This window comes from Xiphophorus hellerii, chromosome 4 (genome assembly GCF_003331165.1).
Source record: "Xiphophorus hellerii strain 12219 chromosome 4, Xiphophorus_hellerii-4.1, whole genome shotgun sequence".
Classification (NCBI taxonomy): domain Eukaryota; kingdom Metazoa; phylum Chordata; class Actinopteri; order Cyprinodontiformes; family Poeciliidae; genus Xiphophorus; species Xiphophorus hellerii.
The window spans coordinates 1234340-1253167 of NC_045675.1; the positions used below are offsets into that span (position 1 = coordinate 1234340).

At 45.3% G+C, this 18828-nt stretch overlaps 1 protein-coding gene across 7 annotated transcripts in view; it reads left to right on the forward strand.

Moving 5' to 3' along the window:
* Nucleotides 1-18828, forward strand: part of shank2b (SH3 and multiple ankyrin repeat domains 2b) — a 166514-nt gene that overhangs the window by 37877 nt on the left and 109809 nt on the right. For all 7 annotated transcript variants that reach the window (XM_032561164.1, XM_032561162.1, XM_032561165.1 and 4 more), the window contains exons 3-5: nucleotides 10108-10335; nucleotides 14876-15079; nucleotides 18537-18608. In XM_032561164.1, coding sequence (XP_032417055.1) covers nucleotides 10108-10335; nucleotides 14876-15079; nucleotides 18537-18608 — 504 coding nt within the window. The remainder of the gene's footprint in view (nucleotides 1-10107; nucleotides 10336-14875; nucleotides 15080-18536; nucleotides 18609-18828) is intronic.

The window sequence follows — 18828 nt, forward strand, 5'->3', positions numbered from 1 at the left end:
TTTGAACTGACCTTTGAACTGACCTTTGAACTGACCTTTGAACTGACCTAAACTGTCAAAGACCTTCACTCTTCGCCTGATGAGGCTTTGTGTGGTTTTATTTGATTCTTCCTGGTTTTAAACAGTAATAATAGTATAAAGAGAAACGTAACGAGACGAAGAAACCCCGGACATTTCTGCGTCACTGGTTGCCATGGTGATCCTCTTCTTTTCTGGGGAGCACTTAGGCGCTTAAAGGGATAATTTATCAGTAAAACAAGAAGCTGTGTGAAACCAGATCAAAGCCGGTTAGAACCTGCTGTTTGCAACACATGAACATGTTTCTGCTGTTTTCTGCAGAGAATCAGGTTAAAGATTCTTCAGCTGCAGTGGAAGAAACATTCAACTAAAAGTTTAAAGTTTAGGTTTGTGCTCATCGCCTGCAGCAGCAGGACACAATCTGGAGACAATAGATCTACGCTGTGAAGCATAAACTGTTCCTGTGGAGAAAACTGACATCATCTGAAACGATCCGTGGTAGTTCTGGGTTTTACTTGGATTATTTTGAGCTTTTTATTGTTATCAACAAAGCAGAGCATCATCACACTGTAAGGTAGAAAATATGATGTAAAATGTAAAACTGTAAAGAATGAATGAGCCACTAGGCTGTAATCAAATCTCTGTTATATTCATGCTATTGTATGTGGAGTTAAAATGTTTCCAAATATACTTTAATGTTAAGTTAAGGAGGTGCATATTTTTCTAATTATTGATTTATTCCTTTGGTAACCATAAGAACAAAATGTTTCTAATTATTAAAAGGAGCAGAATAATTTATCCGTTTAAACATTACTGAAAGAAAACTAATGTTAAGTCTTTAAAATGAGCGTTTTTTACTTTTACTGTTTGATATTTGCGTTTGCCAGAAGGCGGCCTGCCGCGTCTCCGTGTGACGTTGGAAGATTTTAAATCAGAAAACGTCTGAATCAACATCCTGTTGGTTCAGACGTGAAAAACGAGCTCAGCGTCTGCAAACAGACAACAATCCCACAGATCCGCTTCCTTTGTGCTGAGTTTTCTTTTCTTTCCCTAAATGCCTCATTTAAATGACCTGAACTTTAAAAACAAATTCTATGAAATTCTCCAGGAAAGAAACAAGCAGAACTTCTCCTTTATGCCTCACAGAGTTAAATTTATGGTTTTAACTGCCAATCATCTGGATTTGATAATTATCAAACAAAAGCTGCTTTTCATAAAGATCTGCTCAACAAATCTGACCTCAAACGAAGGTCGTTCTGATTCTGGATTCTGCAAATCAAATGACGAACCGAGTCTGAAGCTTTGGTTTCTTTGGGCCACACAGACGTGAACGCATCGATGTTTGCAGACAAAGAAAACATTAATTCTGCTTTAGTGGCTCTGAGCTCCAATTCCAGGCGTCATCCTGACCGGTGTTCAGACAAAAAACACTTTCTGTCAGAGGTTTGACAGAACGTTGCTTTTCTGCTCTTATTTCACACATGAACACACACACACACACCCACACGCCCCTACACACACCCCTACACACACACACACACAAGTCAAAGGAAATTACTGTGTTCATTACTGAGCTCTAGACACTCTGATGTCTGAAGACCTCTAGAAAGTCACAAAAAAGGTCTTTTTATCTTTTCAATTACACCTCAGAGTGAAGGAGAGACTTTTGTGAAAGGAAAATTAATCCAGCGATGATGAGAGATGGACTCTGAAGCTGAGCAGCTCATAATTACATGCATCAAATTTAATGAAAGGAGCACAGGACGTGCTGGTGAGGCGTGATGGAGATCTCCTCTGTCTGCTGATCCTGTTGGACCTGACAGCCTGCAGCAGAACCCCGGTGAATGAGGCTGATCCGCTCCGGTTCTGGACAAAACCGTCATGTCTCTGAGAAGGAGGCTGAGTTCAGAGATTGCATCAGATGTTTCAGCGCATGAGAACATTTCTTTCCTGAAACTCTCGTCTCGTATCTTCACACCTGAGAAATGACCCCAGAGATGCGTTCAGGGTTCTGATGTGACGCGGGAGAAATATTATATCCAAAGTTTTCAGGCCCAGATTCAGACACTGGAGTCAAACAGATCAGACTTCCCAGTTAGCTAGCGGCTAAATGTTTAGCTCTGCTCATCAGTTAGCTAGCAGCCAAATGTTTAGCTCTGCTCATCAGTTAGCTAGCGGCTAAATGTTTAGCTCTGCTCATCAGTTAGCTAGCGGCTAAATGTTTAGCTCTGCTCATCAGTTAGCTAGGGGCTAAATGTTTAGCTCTGCTCATCAGTTAGCTAGCGGCTAAATGTTTAGCTCTGCTCATCAGTTAGCTAGCGGCCAAATGTTTAGCTCTGCTCATCAGTTAGCTAGCGGCTAAATGTTTAGCTCTGCTCATCAGTTAGCTAGCGGCTAAATGTTTAGCTCTGCTCATCAGTTAGCTAGGGGCTAAATGTTTAGCTCTACTCATCAGTTAGCTAGCGGCTAAATGTTTAGCTCTGCTCATCAGTTAGCTAGCAGCCAAATGTTTAGCTCTGCTCATCAGTTAGCTAGCAGCTAAATGTTTAGCTCTGCTCATCAGTTAGCTAGCAGCCAAATGCTTAGCTCTGCTCATCAGTTAGCTAGCAGCTAAATGTTTAGCTCTGCTCATCAGTTAGCTAGCAGCTAAATGCTTAGCTCTGCTCATCAGTTAGCTAGCAGCTAAATGTTTAGCTCTGCTCATCAGTTAGCTAGCAGCTAAATGCTTAGCTCTGCTCCTCAGTTAGCTAGCAGCTAAATGTTTAGCTCTGCTCATCAGTTAGCTGTCCAGAGTCTGAACCTCTGATGTGTCACTTCCTGGATTTGCTGATCCTGTTGCTCATTGACCAGGTTGGTTGCAACAGGATATTAAATTCCTTAAAGTTGAACTTTCACATGTTATTCTTACTCTGGTTCTGCAGCACCAACCAGACTGGGATGAACCCAGTTTCTCTTTCCGACTCACCAGCTGCTGCGCTTCCATTCCACATAATTGTATAAATTGGAATTACAAAAATAAATTTGCTTAATGAAAACGAGGCAATTCAATAAAAAGCTTTTGCACCAGGATGAGGTTTTTTTGTGGCTGAATCAAAATTGGTGTGTTTGGCAAAACTGCAATGGAAAGAGTTTTTGTCACATGATCAACAACCAGGAAGTTGTTGGATGTTGGTGCTGCATGTTTTTCTTATCGAGTGATTTAAACTGTTTGAAAGTATTTTTTCAATATTAATGATTTCTATGTTAATTAGTGAAAATGCAGCAACTGGACTTTTGGCCAGAACTTCCCTTTGGACGAGCAAAACTTTAATATTTTTACTCTTCATCCTTTAATGTTATTTTTATGTAGTAGAAAAATAAAAAGTGTCGTTTTTCCTCCACTCTGCTAAACATTGAAGGTTTTTTTTCACTTAATCTTAACAGGATGTATCTTCGTCATTCCAGGTTGAAATTACACCTTCATCTGCTGGCATAAAAACTGTTATCAATGCAGCAGGTACCGGTTGCCATAGATACAAAAAATATTCCATCATTTATCCTCATGTGAGCCCGTTTTAATCAGGTTCTGATCACTGTCAGCTGGGTCCGGCTCTACTGCTCGTCCAAACAGAACCGCTCCTGTTAACACCGACACACACTCACCCAGATTGACTGTAATTGGCCCCATGCTGATTGCAAAAGTATTCAGGAAAATTATACACATTACAGGATGAAGTCCTCAGCTGGAAGCCAGAGCGGAAAGGTGCAGAAATCTCCAGAAGAGGCTCTTCATGCTGATGAAAGGAGGCGGTAATTTTCTCAACAACTTATAATAACTCACATCTTCACCTTTTTTTCCTTTTTCTCTTATTTTTCATCTGGTTCTGAACTCAGAGGAGGGAAGCTGAACCGTTTTTGTCCTGATCAGACAGAAACTGCAGCATCAGTGACCTTCCTGTTGTCAGACGGCAGGTATAGGTGATGATGTCACAGCGTCGGCCATGGCAGCCAATGAACGCCTGCCTGAGCAGCGCCGATAACTCAGCATGACTCACAAAACTCCAACTGTACCCAAACGTCTCATCCTCTGCTGGCTTCACGGATAACGCTCTGCTTTCTGTCAGCTCAGTGTTGCAGGCTGAGTGAAGCTTCGCTCACATCAGTTCAACACCAACGATGTTTCTAATAACTACACAGTAATAACACCATTATTACTATTGCTTATTAGAAACACCAAAGGTAAATCCTACAGCTCATAAAATGTTTGCATTTCGTTCACACTGACAGCCAGACGTTTCTGCCCAACAGACCATTTCCACTGGATTTGCTACATATTCACCTCCAGAACCAATGAAGTCCTCGGCCTGTTCTGATGTTTCCGTCCAGTTTAGATTCATCTGGAAAAGCTTCAGAAGGAAACTTGTTGGACAAATCAGCTCCCCTCTGCTGGGAAGCAACCAAACTGTCGTTTCACGCTCAGATGTCGGACTACGCTCCCTCTCCTCCCAGAATGTTTGAATTTATTTCCTCTTGCACAGATTTTCTCTCTTGTTTGCGTCTACGCAAATATCCTCCGGTTGTTTTCACTACCAACAATCCCAACCTACAGAAAGGCATTAGCTGAGTTTCCATGACCAACGTGTGTAAAACTGTCAATATTTCGCTAATGGCTGCTTTGCAAACACCAGCCAATAGTGTGTCAAGTAGCTAAAGACATTTTAGTATTTAAAAATGTCTTTAGAACATCAGAAATGCTCTATGGAAAAATCTGCAAAAAATCTAAGATCCGCTGTCCATCATTCCTGGTGGAACCCAGAGGGAACCAGAGGGAACCAGAGGGACCCAGAGGGAACGGTTCCCCGGTGGAACCCAGAGGGAACCAGAGGGACCCAGAGGGAACGGTTCCCCGGTGGAACCCAGAGGGATCGGTTCCCCGGTGGAACCCAGAGGGATCGGTTCCCCGGTGGAACCCAGAGGGATCGGTTCCCCGGTGGAACCCAGGGGGATCGGTTCCCGGTGGGAACGGTTCCCAGAGGGTCTCAGAGGGAACGGTTCCCCGTTGAACTCTTCACCTTTCTGCTTCCTGTTTTATGACAGTTTGCAGTTATTGGTTAAAAATCCCATAAAGCTTCAGAGATCTACGAATGAAGGCAGTTTGAAGCGACAGAACCGGGCCGATCAGTACAACGACACATTCGCTGACTGAAGAGTCCAGTTTACCTGGAAAAACGTTCGATGCTCACATGTAGCAGCTGACGTCAGTCATCAGTGAGGATTTACTGAATGAAACCCTGGGAGGTTTTCTGCTAACGGCCCTGATATTAGAGACGTGCTGAGCTTTTCTTCTGAGGTGGAGAAGCTTTGAGGCAGTTTCTCCATATTTCCAGGGAATCGTGAACGTTGTGTTCCCGACCTTTACGTTCATCTCGCCGGCTGTATGCTCAGTCTGTCGTGTTCAGCCGTGGCTCCGTTTTGTTTCCAGGATTTATCCCTCCGGATCCCAGAGCAGGCTGAGTGGAAAGCAAAGGAATAAAGTCAGAACACCGAGGAGAAAAATAGTAAAACCAGCAAAAATGTTGTTTTCTCTGAGATGTGGGAAAAAATAACAGGAAGATGGCAGATTCAGCAATCTGTAAGAGAAAGATCACAAGTCATTAGATTTTACTGAGGAACTGACTGATGCCGATATTTTAGAGCATTTACTTTAAAACGTCTCACATCCTGAAGGATTCAGGTTGAATTTTTCTCCGGATCTGAAACTCACTGACTGAGTTCAGTAATCATCCAGGTTCCACATTCAGGCTATTTTAGAAGTTTTACTCCTGCAGTCGATCATGAAACGACACCTGAGAGCTGTGACTGATGAGCCGACGGCCGATTCATCTTCTGACCCATAAATCATAAATAGGTTGCAGCAGGATGCTGTAGGTTGCTGCTGGTTGCTGCAGGTTGCTGCTGGTTGCTGCAGGTTGCTGTTGGTTGCTGCAGGTTGCTGTTGGTTGCTTGCAGATGCAGTTTCTCACTCAGGAGTCGTAATGCAGAAAAGTTTCCACTCTGGTCTTCAGTCTTTGTTTCTCTTCTGGGAATTTCAGACGATCAACTAACAGCTGCAGTTTAGTGGCGACTGAAGCCGTTATTATGGTAGCAGAGGGAACTGCTCTGTTTTAATGAACTGACCTCTGTTCCCCTCTGTTCTCCTCTGTTCCCCTCTGGTTCCCCTCTGTTCTCCTCTGGTTCCCCTCTGGTTCCCCTCTGTTCTCCTCTGGTTCTCCTCTGGTTCCCCTCTGTTCCCCTCTGGTTCCCCTCTGGTTCTCCTCTGTTCCCCACTGGTTCCCCTCGGTTCTCCTCTGGTGCCCCTCTGGTTCCCCTCTGTTCTCCTCTGGTTCTCCTCTGGTTCCCCTCTGTTCCCCTCTGGTTCCCCTCTGGTTCTCCTCTGTTCCCCTCTGGTTCCCCTCTGTTCTCCTCTGGTTCCCCTCTGGTTCTCCTCTGTTCCCCTCTGGTTCCCCTCTGTTCCCCTCTGGTTCTCCTCTGTTCCCCTCTTTTCCCCTCTGGTTCCCCTCTGGTTCCCCTCTGTTCTCCTCTGGTTCCCCTCTGGTTCCCCTCTGTTCTCCTCTGGTTCCCCTCTGTTCCCCTCTGGTTCCCCTCTGTTCCCCTCTGGTGCTCCTCTGTTCCCCTCTTTTCCCCTCTGGTTCCCCTCTGGTTCTCCTCTGTTCCCCTCTGGTTCCCCTCTGTTCTCCTCTGGTTCCCCTCTGTTCTCCTCTGGTTCCCCTCTGTTCCCCTCTGGTTCTCCTCTGTTCCCCTCTGGTTCCCCTCTGTTCCCCTCTGGTTCTCCTCTGTTCCCCTCTGGTTCCCCTCTGTTCTCCTCTGGTTCCCCTCTGTTCCCCTCTGGTTCTCCTCTGTTCCCCTCTGGTTCCCCTCTGTTCCCCTCTGGTTCTCCTCTGTTCCCCTCTGGTTCCCCTCTGTTCCCCTCTGGTTCCCCTCTGTTCTCCTCTGGTTCCCCTCTGTTCTCCTCTGGTTCCCCTCTGTTCCCCTCTGGTTCTCCTCTGTTCCCCTCTGGTTCCCCTCTGTTCTCCTCTGGTTCCCCTCTGTTCTCCTCTGGTTCCCCTCTGTTCCCCTCTGGTTCTCCTCTGTTCTCCTCTGGTTCCCCTCTGTTCCCCTCTGGTTCTCCTCTGTTCCCCTCTGGTTCCCCTCTGTTCTCCTCTGGTTCCCCTCTGTTCCCCTCTGGTTCTCCTCTGTTCCCCTCTGGTTCCCCTCTGTTCCCCTCTGGTGCTCCTCTGTTCTCCTCTGGTTCCCCTCTGTTCCCCTCTGGTTCCCCTCTGTTCTCCTCTGGTTCCCCTCTGTTCCCCTCTGGTTCCCCTCTGTTCTCCTCTGGTTCTCCTCTGGTTCTCCTCTGTTCCCCTCTGGTTCTCCTCTGTTCTCCTCTGGTTCTCCTCTGGTTCCCCTCTGTTCCCCTCTGGTTCCCCTCTGGTTCTCCTCTGTTCCCCTCTGGTTCCCCTCTCTTCTCCTCTGGTTCCCCTCTGTTCCCCTCTGGTTCCCCTCTGTTCTCCTCTGGTTCTCCTCTGGTTCTCCTCTGTTCTCCTCTGGTTCTCCTCTGGTTCCCCTCTGTTCCCCTCTGGTTCCCCTCTGGTTCTCCTCTGTTCCCCTCTGGTTCCCCTCTGTTCTCCTCTGGTTCCACTCTGTTCCCCTCTGGTGCTCCTCTGTTCTCCTCTGGTTCCCCTCTGTTCTCCTCTGGTTCCCCTCTGTTCCCCTCTGGTGCTCCTCTGTTCTCCTCTGGTTCTCCTCTGTTCCCCTCTGGTTCCCCTCTGGTTCTCCTCTGTTCTCCTCTGGTTCTCCTCTGGTTCCCCTCTGTTCCCCTCTGGTTCCCCTCTGGTTCTCCTCTGTTCCCCTCTGGTTCCCCTCTGTTCTCCTCTGGTTCCCCTCTGTTCCCCCCTGGTTCCCCTCTGTTCTCCTCTGGTTCCCCTCTGTTCTCCTCTGGTTCTCCTCTGTTCCCCTCTGGTTCTCCTCTGTTCTCCTCTGGTTCTCCTCTGGTTCCCCTCTGTTCCCCTCTGGTTCCCCTCTGGTTCTCCTCTGTTCCCCTCTGGTTCCCCTCTGTTCTCCTCTGGTTCCCCTCTGTTCCCCTCTGGTGCTCCTCTGTTCTCCTCTGGTTCCCCTCTGTTCTCCTCTGTTCCCCTCTGGTTCTCCTCTGTTCTCCTCTGGTTCTCCTCTGGTTCCCCTCTGTTCCCCTCTGGTTCCCCTCTGTTCTCCTCTGGTTCTCCTCTGTTCCCCTCTGGTTCTCCTCTGTTCTCCTCTGGTTCTCCTCTGGTTCCCCTCTGTTCCCCTCTGGTTCCCCTCTGTTCTCTTCTGGTTCCCCTCTGTTCTCCTCTGGTTCCCCTCTGTTCCCCTCTGGTGCTCCTCTGTTCTCCTCTGGTTCCCCTCTGTTCTCCTCTGGTTCCCCTCTGTTCCCCTCTGGTGCTCCTCTGTTCCCCTCTGGTTCCCCTCTGTTCCCCTCTGTTCTCCTCTGGTTCCCCTCTGGTTCCCCTCTGTTCTCCTCTGGTTCCCCTCTGTTTCCCTCTGTTCTCCTCTGGTTCCCCTCTGGTTCCCCTCTGTTCTCCTCTGTTCTCCTCTGGTTCCCCTCTGGTTCCCCTCTGTTCTCCTCTGGTTCCCCTCTGTTCCCCTCTGGTGCTCCTCTGTTCCCCTCTGGTTCCCCTCTGTTCCCCTCTGTTCTCCTCTGGTTCCCCTCTGGTTCCCCTCTGTTCTCCTCTGGTTCCCCTCTGTTCCCCTCTGGTTCCCCTCTGTTCCCCTCTGGTTCCCCTCTGTTCTCCTCTGGTTCCCCTCTGTTCCCCTCTGGTGCTCCTCTGTTCTCCTCTGGTTCCCCTCTGTTCCCCTCTGTTCTCCTCTGGTTCCCCTCTGGTTCCCCTCTGTTCTCCTCTGGTTCCCCTCTGTTCCCCTCTGGTTCCCCTCTGTTCTCCTCTGGTTCTCCTCTGTTCCCCTCTGGTTCTCCTCTGTTCCCCTCTGGTTCCCCTCTGGTTCTCCTCTGTTCCCCTCTGGTTCCCCTCTGTTCTCCTCTGGTTCCCCTCTGTTCCCCCCTGGTTCCCCTCTGTTCTCCTCTGGTTCCCCTCTGTTCTCCTCTGGTTCTCCTCTGTTCCCCTCTGGTTCTCCTCTGTTCTCCTCTGGTTCTCCTCTGGTTCCCCTCTGTTCCCCTCTGGTTCCCCTCTGGTTCTCCTCTGTTCCCCTCTGGTTCCCCTCTGTTCTCCTCTGGTTCCCCTCTGTTCCCCCCTGGTTCCCCTCTGTTCTCCTCTGGTTCCCCTCTGTTCTCCTCTGTTCCCCTCTGGTTCTCCTCTGTTCTCCTCTGGTTCTCCTCTGGTTCCCCTCTGTTCCCCTCTGGTTCCCCTCTGTTCTCCTCTGGTTCTCCTCTGTTCCCCTCTGATTCTCCTCTGTTCTCCTCTGGTTCTCCTCTGGTTCCCCTCTGTTCCCCTCTGGTTCCCCTCTGGTTCTCCTCTGTTCCCCTCTGGTTCCCCTCTGTTCCCCTCTGGTTCCCCTCTGTTCTCCTCTGGTTCCCCTCTGTTCCCCTCTGGTGCTCCTCTGTTCTCCTCTGGTTCCCCTCTGTTCCCCTCTGGTTCCCCTCTGTTCCCCTCTGGTGCTCCTCTGTTCCCCTCTGGTTCCCCTCTGTTCCCCTCTGTTCTCCTCTGGTTCCCCTCTGGTTCCCCTCTGTTCTCCTCTGGTTCCCCTCTGTTTCCCTCTGTTCTCCTCTGGTTCCCCTCTGGTTCCCCTCTGTTCTCCTCTGTTCTCCTCTGGTTCCCCTCTGTTCTCCTCTGGTGCTCCTCTGTTCCCCTCTGGTTCCCCTCTGTTCCCCTCTGTTCCCCTCTGTTCTCCTCTGGTTCCCCTCTGGTTCCCCTCTGTTCTCCTCTGTTCTCCTCTGGTTCCCCTCTGGTTCCCCTCTGGTTCCCCTCTGTTCTCCTCTGGTTCCCCTCTGTTCCCCTCTGGTGCTCCTCTGTTCCCCTCTGGTTCCCCTCTGTTCCCCTCTGTTCCCCTCTGTTCCCCTCTGGTTCCCCTCTGTTCCCCTCTGTTCTCCTCTGGTTCCCCTCTGGTTCCCCTCTGTTCTCCTCTGGTTCCCCTCTGGTCCCGGTCCAGCTGAATCCGCCGGCCCTGCTCAGCATGCCCCGCAGCCCCACCTCCAGCGAGGATGAAATGGCCCAGAGTTTTTCCGACTACTCCGATGACGGCGCGTCCGACAGCTCCCGGGAGGAAACCATCTACGAGACGATAAGAGCGACCGGCGAGCCGCCGCAGAACCACATGGACGACATCCAGTCCAACTCGCTGGTGATCCGCGTCCTGATCCCAGACCTGCAGCAGACGGTGAGCGGCGGTCAGGATTTATGACTCCAAACTGAAACATGAACAGTTTATTTTTACACATGGACTCCAGGCTGCCAGGTTGGCTCAGTCCAGTTTGAATGTTTTTATCCAACTGCATCATTTTCTGCTCCTTTCATAATAAAATGCTTAAAATATTCTCAGCAGCAGTTGTTTACCATGGCTGCTTTCATAAAGCAAAAATAGAAGAATATGAATATTTTAAATATTATCCAGAGTGATTAATGCTCCTGTTCTTCAGATCTTCTGTTGTAGATCAACGGGTTCATCGGTTCTCCAGACTTTCTGAGGCTTTCATAGTTTTTAGACTTTTGCTGCTTTTTCTCTCAGTTTGTATCTGATCCTGGAGGAACAGCTTGGAGCCGTTTGTCTCTGACCTGCACCCCCCCCCCACCCCCCCCACCCCCCCCCACACACACCCCCCACACACACACCCCCCACACACACACACCCACCCACACACACCCACACACACACACCTGCCCTTTTATCATTGGACAATAAAATGTCCTTCTGAAATCTTTTCTTGTGTTTTGTTGTGACCCATGATGTTATTTATGGATTTTAGAGTCTGTTTCACTTCTCCCCCATGTTTGTGTAATCGTTCCGCCCCAGTTTAGCTCAAAAACACAAGTTTTATTTTCACAGACAGAAGACGGGAGTTTTTGCCCTAAATGTCCCAAAGAGCTGAAGACTTGGTAAATAATAAGCTTCAGCTCTGGGCTTCATGACTCATGTCCAGTTTATCTGCTGGAGATAAATTTATTACGTTTGGAATCTTATTTTTAAATCCACTTGATCTGTTTGGTTTTTTTCAGCTAATCTTAAAACACTTAATGCCTGAATTCACATCCAGTTGTGTAAGAAATATTAATATTTGTGTTTTACTGTCAGTCAGATGCTAAACTAAATAGAAGTTGTTAGTTTGAATATTTCCCCTACAGTTAGTGTGATTTTGGTGTTATGCTAATTAGTGAACGTTCATTTGTATTTGGTTTTATTGCTGCTGGTTGAGTCATTCTGGTCCGGAGGAGGATCCCTGGTTCTCCGTCCGTCCTGAAGATGCTGATGGGTTTTGATGTTTGGCTCTTTGGCATTTCAGCGGGTTCAAACTGGTGTAGTTAAAGTAAAGGGTTGTGTGAGTAAAACTGATGTTTTTCCAGATGGTAAAGCGTTTTTTTTTCTGTCTCACATGTTTGCGGTTCTTGTCTTCAGTGATCTCAGTAGAATCAGTTCACTGCAGCTGCCTCCTTTCAGCTTCTTCTTTACTCCTGAACTCTGAGCTAAACACGAATGAGTCAGAAACATTCAGCTGGACCAGATATAAAAAAACAAGGAAAATGTGAACAAATCCACTTTCCTTTGTTCCTCAGTAAGTTATTCTTCCAGCACTGATAAACATCTCTAATTAGTCCTCTCCCCGTTTCTCTTCATATAAACGTAACTTCTGGCCGTTCGAATGCTGATGCTAATTATCGGTTTCTGAAAGATACTCCTGGGTTTTTTTCCTAAGTTGTCACATTATTTTCTCACCTCTTTGTGTTCAGATGTGAAGACTTTAATGAGGTGTGACCAACAGGATTCACGTTGCCTCGTTTCCCCGATGAAACGCAGAAGAGTGTGAATCATGAGTGGGAGACATGTGGTGTAGTTTTTAATTTTAATGCCAAGTGAAATGTCTGATCGTAAGCAGAGGGGAGGAAGGGGGAAGGTTTTATTTTTTCAGATGGTAAAACTGGAAGGCATTTATTACGTCATACTGTCTGCATGTTTTAATGCATCCCAGCAATAAAGGATCATAACTTCATGCATATTTAAAGTTTTAAACATGTATTATATTTATTATTGTGTGAACAAACTTATTTGCATCTAATTTTAATTGTGCTTCTTATTTAATAGAATTATTACATTTGCAAAATTGTGTTTTTTTTGTCATCAGTGGAATATTGACAAAGTTTTGAACATTTGTGATGAAATGCAGCTTTTGAAGAGTCTGGGTTTTGTTGGCAGGCTGAGTTCTGGCTGCTAAATAAACACCTGAGATCAGTGAGTAAAACATGATGTGATCAGCTGAAATTAGAGCTCAGCAGCAGAACTGAAACATGGAACAGCTGAACCACCTGCCAGCTGTTGCCTTTATGAAACACATTGAAAGCTCATGCAGCCACAGCGATGCAGCATCCAGAGTTCATCCTCCGGCTGTGCAGGAGTTGACTTTGACGTTGACGTTGACGTTGACGCGTGGCCGTTGCCGTTGCCGGCCTTGCTTCAGCTCTGGTTTGGACGGGTTCTGGTCTTTGGGATGGAAAAATGTTTCATCCTGCTTGTGCAGCCATGGCTGCCTCAGAGCTCTGAGGGAAACCTTGTTTTCCACATGGATGCTGTTTTTCCTTTCACATCTTTTCACTCTTGTTGTGAAACCTAAAAGTACAGAGACACACACACACCCACCCCCACACACACACACACACACACACACATGAGCAGCTGCCACAGAGACCTGAGAAAAGAGTTTCTGTAAATAAGACGGAGTGTTTGTGTTGGTCTGCGCTGACCCTGAGGTGACCTCCTGAAGCTCCTGAAATCAGCGCGGCGGTGATGATTTGTTGAGTAAAACATGTTTTATGAACACATGTGCTGTGCGCTGCTTCACATGTGAGCTCTGACCGCTCTGTGGTGCTGCTGGACCTCAGCATGAAGTGGAGCCATCCACTCAGAAATCTGCTGAATAATTCAGGCCAGCATGAACTCTCTGCAGAACATGCGACTCCAGCTGCCATCAACTCATGCAGCTGTTTTCTAGATGTTCACAGATGATCAAACCCTTTATAACTGCTTCAGATCTCCGTTGTGTTTTGAGTTGCATAAGCCAACACACCACTTCAGGTTTAGGTTTGTGTCTGTTCTTACACTGTAGAATCCACATGTGCAAAGGATTTCAGGCAAGTCAAAGAAATGACTATTAATTTATCTATTGAGAATTACATTTTAGTAAATCTTACTGCTTGTAGCTGAAGCTGAGCAGACTAAACTATGCAGAGACTCTGTCTGCACTGATGAAAGTGCATTAAACCTCTGACCTTCTCCCTGATCTGTGTGTTGGTTCCTCGGTCTTCCTGCTTGTTCTCTAAAGAACGGCTGAGACTTTAGTAGAAACGGCTGCAGAATAAATCCCACAGCTGATGAAACTCACAGAGCTTCATTTTTAAGATAACTGGTTGCACCTGATTTTATTTAGGAGTTTCAGAATGAAGGGGTTTAACTATAAATACTTGCCACACTTTATAGATATTCTTGTCCTTTCACTTAACAACTGTTTATCTTTAAGTGTTGGTCTGTCAGGTAAAACCGATTCAGTCCTCAAGTCTGATAACTTTGTCTTCGTTTCAGTGTCTGGAGTTTTACTGCTGGTTGGTTTATTTAATTTAAAAGAGGTTTATCTTTTTAAAGTGTCGCTTTTTGCAAGTTTCTAAACTCCAGTTCTGTCCTTCACACTGAGCACTGTTACTTCCTGTTCATTAAAACCTAAAACGTGTCTCTAATGAAACTATTGTTTGTGTCTGAGTCGGAAACAATAATGGAAAGCGATTTAAATTTACACCTCTGTCTCGACCCGACCGGATCCAGACATCTGGTTCCGTCCTCGTCCCGGAGTCTGCCCACTTCCTGCCAGGAGATGGGATTATCCAGGCGGCTCGTCCCTCCAGATGCTGCCCAGCAGCAGCACATCCAGCTGGAAACGCTCCTGAATGCCGCTAATCCTCCCACATCCAGGCAGGAAGCCGCCATTGTTGGTTTGTTTCGCTTCGAGCTGAAAGCAGGACCGGCGAGTGGGCCAAGAGGTTCTGTCAGTTACACCCTTAGTGACCCGTCAGTGTGTAAAGTGACCCGTCACTGGCACCGTTCACAGGAACTGGGACTGGGTGGACGTGTTAACTGGTCCTACTGGGCCTCACATTGCAGAAACACTAAATATTACCACGTATTTGTGTCCAGTTTCTAATGAAAATGTCTCATTACACTTAAATAAAACAAAACTGTGACGCTTATTAGGGCCATTATAGAAACAAAGGGAAAACATTTCTGCCAAAAAACTTTGAGATTAATCATAGAAATTTCCTAGAAAGAATTTGGACAAAAAGTTTTAACTTTTGAAACCCAGAAATTTCTAAGTTTTTTTTTCTAGAAATTTACATGGGAAATGGTGTAAGTGAAATAATCAGTGGAACTAGAATTTTTTCATCAATATTAAGGAATTACTGATTTAAAAGAAGCTCAATTATCCTCCTGAAAAGTTACTTGTTAGATAGTTTTGTCTTAATCAAAGTGAACTAAGATAGAAATTAAACACAAATACTTGGTATGATTTTGTATTTTTGTTCTGTGAATACAGAGTTTTGTGGAAAGGTTTTTGCTCCCTTGCAGATTTCTTCAAAGTTTCATTCCTGTTTATTTTAGCTGAATAATTAATATTGAATTATTGGTGTTCCTTGTTATGCTTTCTCCTTCGGGTCGCTGTCAGAAATGCATGCGGTTCAACCCGGACGCGACGGTCTGGATCGCCAAACAGCGCATCCTGTGTTCGCTCAATCAGACCCTGAAGGACGTCCTGAACTACGGACTCTTCCAGCCGGCGAGTAACGGGAGGGACGGCAAGTTCCTGGACGAAGAGCGCCTCCTCCGAGAATACCCACAGCCAATCAGCAAGGGCGTCCCCTGCCTGGAGGTCAGCCGCCCGTCCAATCAGAGCTTTGATGGTGGTTGAATTTGTAAAGCAGTTATTTTATGGACTCTTGGTTTGATGAGGAGTTTGGTTGGTAAAGTTTCTTTATGGTATTTCACAACAAGATGTTTCCTCTGAGAATCTCAGTCGGATTTCAAAGTAATTTGCTGATAATTTCTAACTTAAACAACTGAAACTAGTACAATAGTCCAGAGAAATACAGATGAAGGCCTTTGGTGGCAGTTTGCTGCGTTTCATTGACTCTCTGGCTCTGATGTCAGAGATGAAAGCAGAAATAATGATCATATTCCACTTCCTCTGCAGGTCAGATCACTGTTTCATCTCCTGTTGTTAGAAAGGGTCTGCTACACCAATCAGATTCTCTCTGAGTAAAAACTTTACTAAAGCAGTGAGTGGTTAACAAAAGTCAAAATTAAAACAAAAGTTAATAAAATATAAAAATCTGATTAAAAAAACATTTATTTTCCATAACTTATTTAGATTTTTCTTCTGTTTGTAGGAGCAAAAAACAGAATAAAAAAATATTCTTACATTAAAACACTTTCTCATAACATTTTGAGTTTGATACAGTATCTATACTTGCTCTGTATCACTTAAAGGTTGTCGACTCACTGCTTAATGCAATAAAATGCATAATTGTCACTAATTATGCATGAGGTGTAATGGTTAGGTGGAACCGCAGAACAACTTTAAGAAACACTTTCTTTTGATATGAACCCGTAGAGCGACTGGCCACGCCCCTTTGGTTCCACAGTCCCAGCCTCATGTTGTGAAAACACACTCCGTGTTTTCACTAGTTGAGTTATACGACAGGAATGATCTGTGGAGGCGGTGTGCGGTTCTGTGGCTGTTACTGGGATCTAACTGGACCTGAAGATGAATATTAAACCTCAAAACTCAAAGCATGAAAATAACATCTGAGGGTTTATCACTGAGACTTGGCTTAGATCCCAAATCCTTTGATTTTAATGAACATAATCTGGGTTTTCCTGACGTGTTTCTTTACAAAAATATATTTCAGATCCTGCTGGGTGAGACGGTAACAACACAATAGATTATTATGTAGATTAAAACAGATGGAGAGAAGATGGAAGGATGAAGGGAAGCAGTAGAGGTCTGCAGTTTGACAGACATCTCTCATCTCGTAATGTTATATGTTTTCTTTCATAAATCGATAAAATGAAAGTCCTAATTTTCAGAAACTCCTCAGAGTTTTGTTCCTTATGAAATATTAAAACCACCAAAGCGTTTGTGTCATCTGGTTGGGGTGAATCAGTGGAAATGTCGCAGCGTGGAGCGTTTCCCAGCTCAGCTCACATCTTATCTCACTTCAGCTGCGTTGGGCTGATCCAGATTATCCACACAGAGCAGCTTCACTGATAGCAGCTTCACTGATAGCAGCTTCACTCATAGCAGCTTCACTGATAGCAGCTTCCTCATCATCCACAGTTCAGGTCTGTTTTACCTGCTTGTCCTCAGAGCGGCTGGAGTCCGTTAGCTGATTGCTTTTAATCAAGCCGGAGAACGTTTGAGTTTCAGATTCCCTCAGCAGCAGCAGGAAAATCTTTTATTTGATTATTACCCCCTGTTACATCTGTAATATTCATCAGACAGATTTGACATTTAATTTGATCCTAATCTAACATCCTTTTATCTGAGCGGTGCTGACGTCTGAACCCAAATTCAAGTCAGTTTATTTTTATTCTACCAGGACATAATTTTATTGCTTTGCATGTTTAAGGTAGGACTGCTGACATTTTCTGGAAATTTATCATAACTTCCCTTTAAAGAGTATTTGTCAAAGACACTTGAAGTTTTTGAAATTATTTTCAAAACTGCACAAAAAAGATTTACAGCGTGAAATCTGAAAAATAATTTCAAAAGCTCATAAAAGGTTAAATCAAATAACCAATAATCTCTGTTCCTAAAACCAGATTGCTAATCCCAAACTAGCTGTCTTTTAGTTCCTGTCTGTTTTGTGAAAGATCTCTGCAGATGGAAAAATCACACATCAGTCATGCAAAGTGCAATATTTCTCAATTATTTACAGGATCGGCAGCAGATAAGCAGCAGCACAAACATTTGTCTCTCCTTTTCCCAAATGAGGAATCGGTTTGAATACAAAACGTTTCCAGAACCGTTTCCAGAACCCAGTACTCACAGAGATTAGGAACCACAGCCGCTCCAGAGCTCAATACTGCAAACACTTGGAATCTCCTCTAAATGTGCTTAAATGTGCCGATCTAATACTTTAAACACCAAATATATTTTAATATCCATTATTACACCGAGTGGAACCGTCTCAGCTCCTCCTTTACATCCTTGGTTTTTCACGACAGTCAATCATCTGCAAGGAAAAATATGGACTGACTGGTTTACAAATGCCAGCCATTATCTTGTCATGTAGCTTTGTGTATTTCAGCCCAAGCTGCATCTTATTTCAAATATTTTAGATATGGTTTATGGAAAAAATGTGCAAATACACAAATTCTCCTCGAACAATTTGGAGTTACGTTCCACAGAAAATCTACAAATTCTGAAACGCAAACAAGTGGAGCTGCTCTGTACCGTCTTTAATCAACTGTGACTGATGGATGTGCAGTTCCACTCCAGATCAGCAGGGGGTGATGTAGCGCCACCTGCTGTTTTTATTCATTATGCTTGGGTTGTTAGCTTAGTCCCAAATTCATGATGTTTGTTGTAACAGGATACGAGAGATTAATGTTCCAGACAAATCACACAGGAGTCAAATGATGAGTTATTAAACAGAAACATAAATCAATTTACCTCTGAAGTGTGAAGTTGGATTTGACCCAGAACCACATTGGGTCAGAACCAATGACCCACCCAAAGGGGAGACTTGATGGTAAGAAGAAGAACCTTTAAATCAATGAGGTGTTTAGCAGTAAAGCTGCTGGTGGAGAAGAGAGCTCGGCTCAACTTCAGGCGACTAAAGAGCAGAGAATCAGCAGAACCAGTTTAGACTGATGTGGAAATCCACCTGAGCTCTTCACTGGAGGAACAGGAGAGATTACTGAACTCTGAACAGGAAGATAAAAATCACTGGACTTACCCAAAACAATTTCTCATACAGCCAGTACGTTTCAGATGCAGAGCAGTCATGTTAGATTTTAGAAACTGTCTTTATATGTTAGAGATGTCGTCGTTTTGCATGTTTTCTCATGTCAGTCATATTCATATTCCTTTATTTAATCAGGTAAACCCCGTTGAGATCTAGATCTCATTTTCAAGAGGGACCTGAGCAAAAAATTTGCAATACATAGCAGTTTGAAATGAAATAGAAATCAGTCAGTGGAGTGATGCTGATTTCTACAGATGAGAAATTTCCACTTCTAATTTGAGGGAAGGTTATTTACTGCAGATTAGTGACCATGAACACAGATGTTGAAGATGTTTAATCATTTTTTTCCTCCAACAGTTTCGCTACAAGAGCAGAGTCTACAGACAGCCCAACATCGATGAGAAGCAGATCGCCAAACTTCACACCAAGGTAAGGATGGACATTAGAGACCTTCACTGTGTTTCTGCAAAAGTCGTGTTTTTAAAGTTTGCTGCCATCATGAGAGTCAGCAGCGACTGTCAGCTGAAGGTTGAGAGGTAGATAAATTAATTAATGTTGCCCCAGACAGAGATGTTTACTGCAACTTCGTTTTGGAGGAAAAACAAAAACAGCATGCATCTTTTTTCACTTACTGCAAATTATCTTTTCA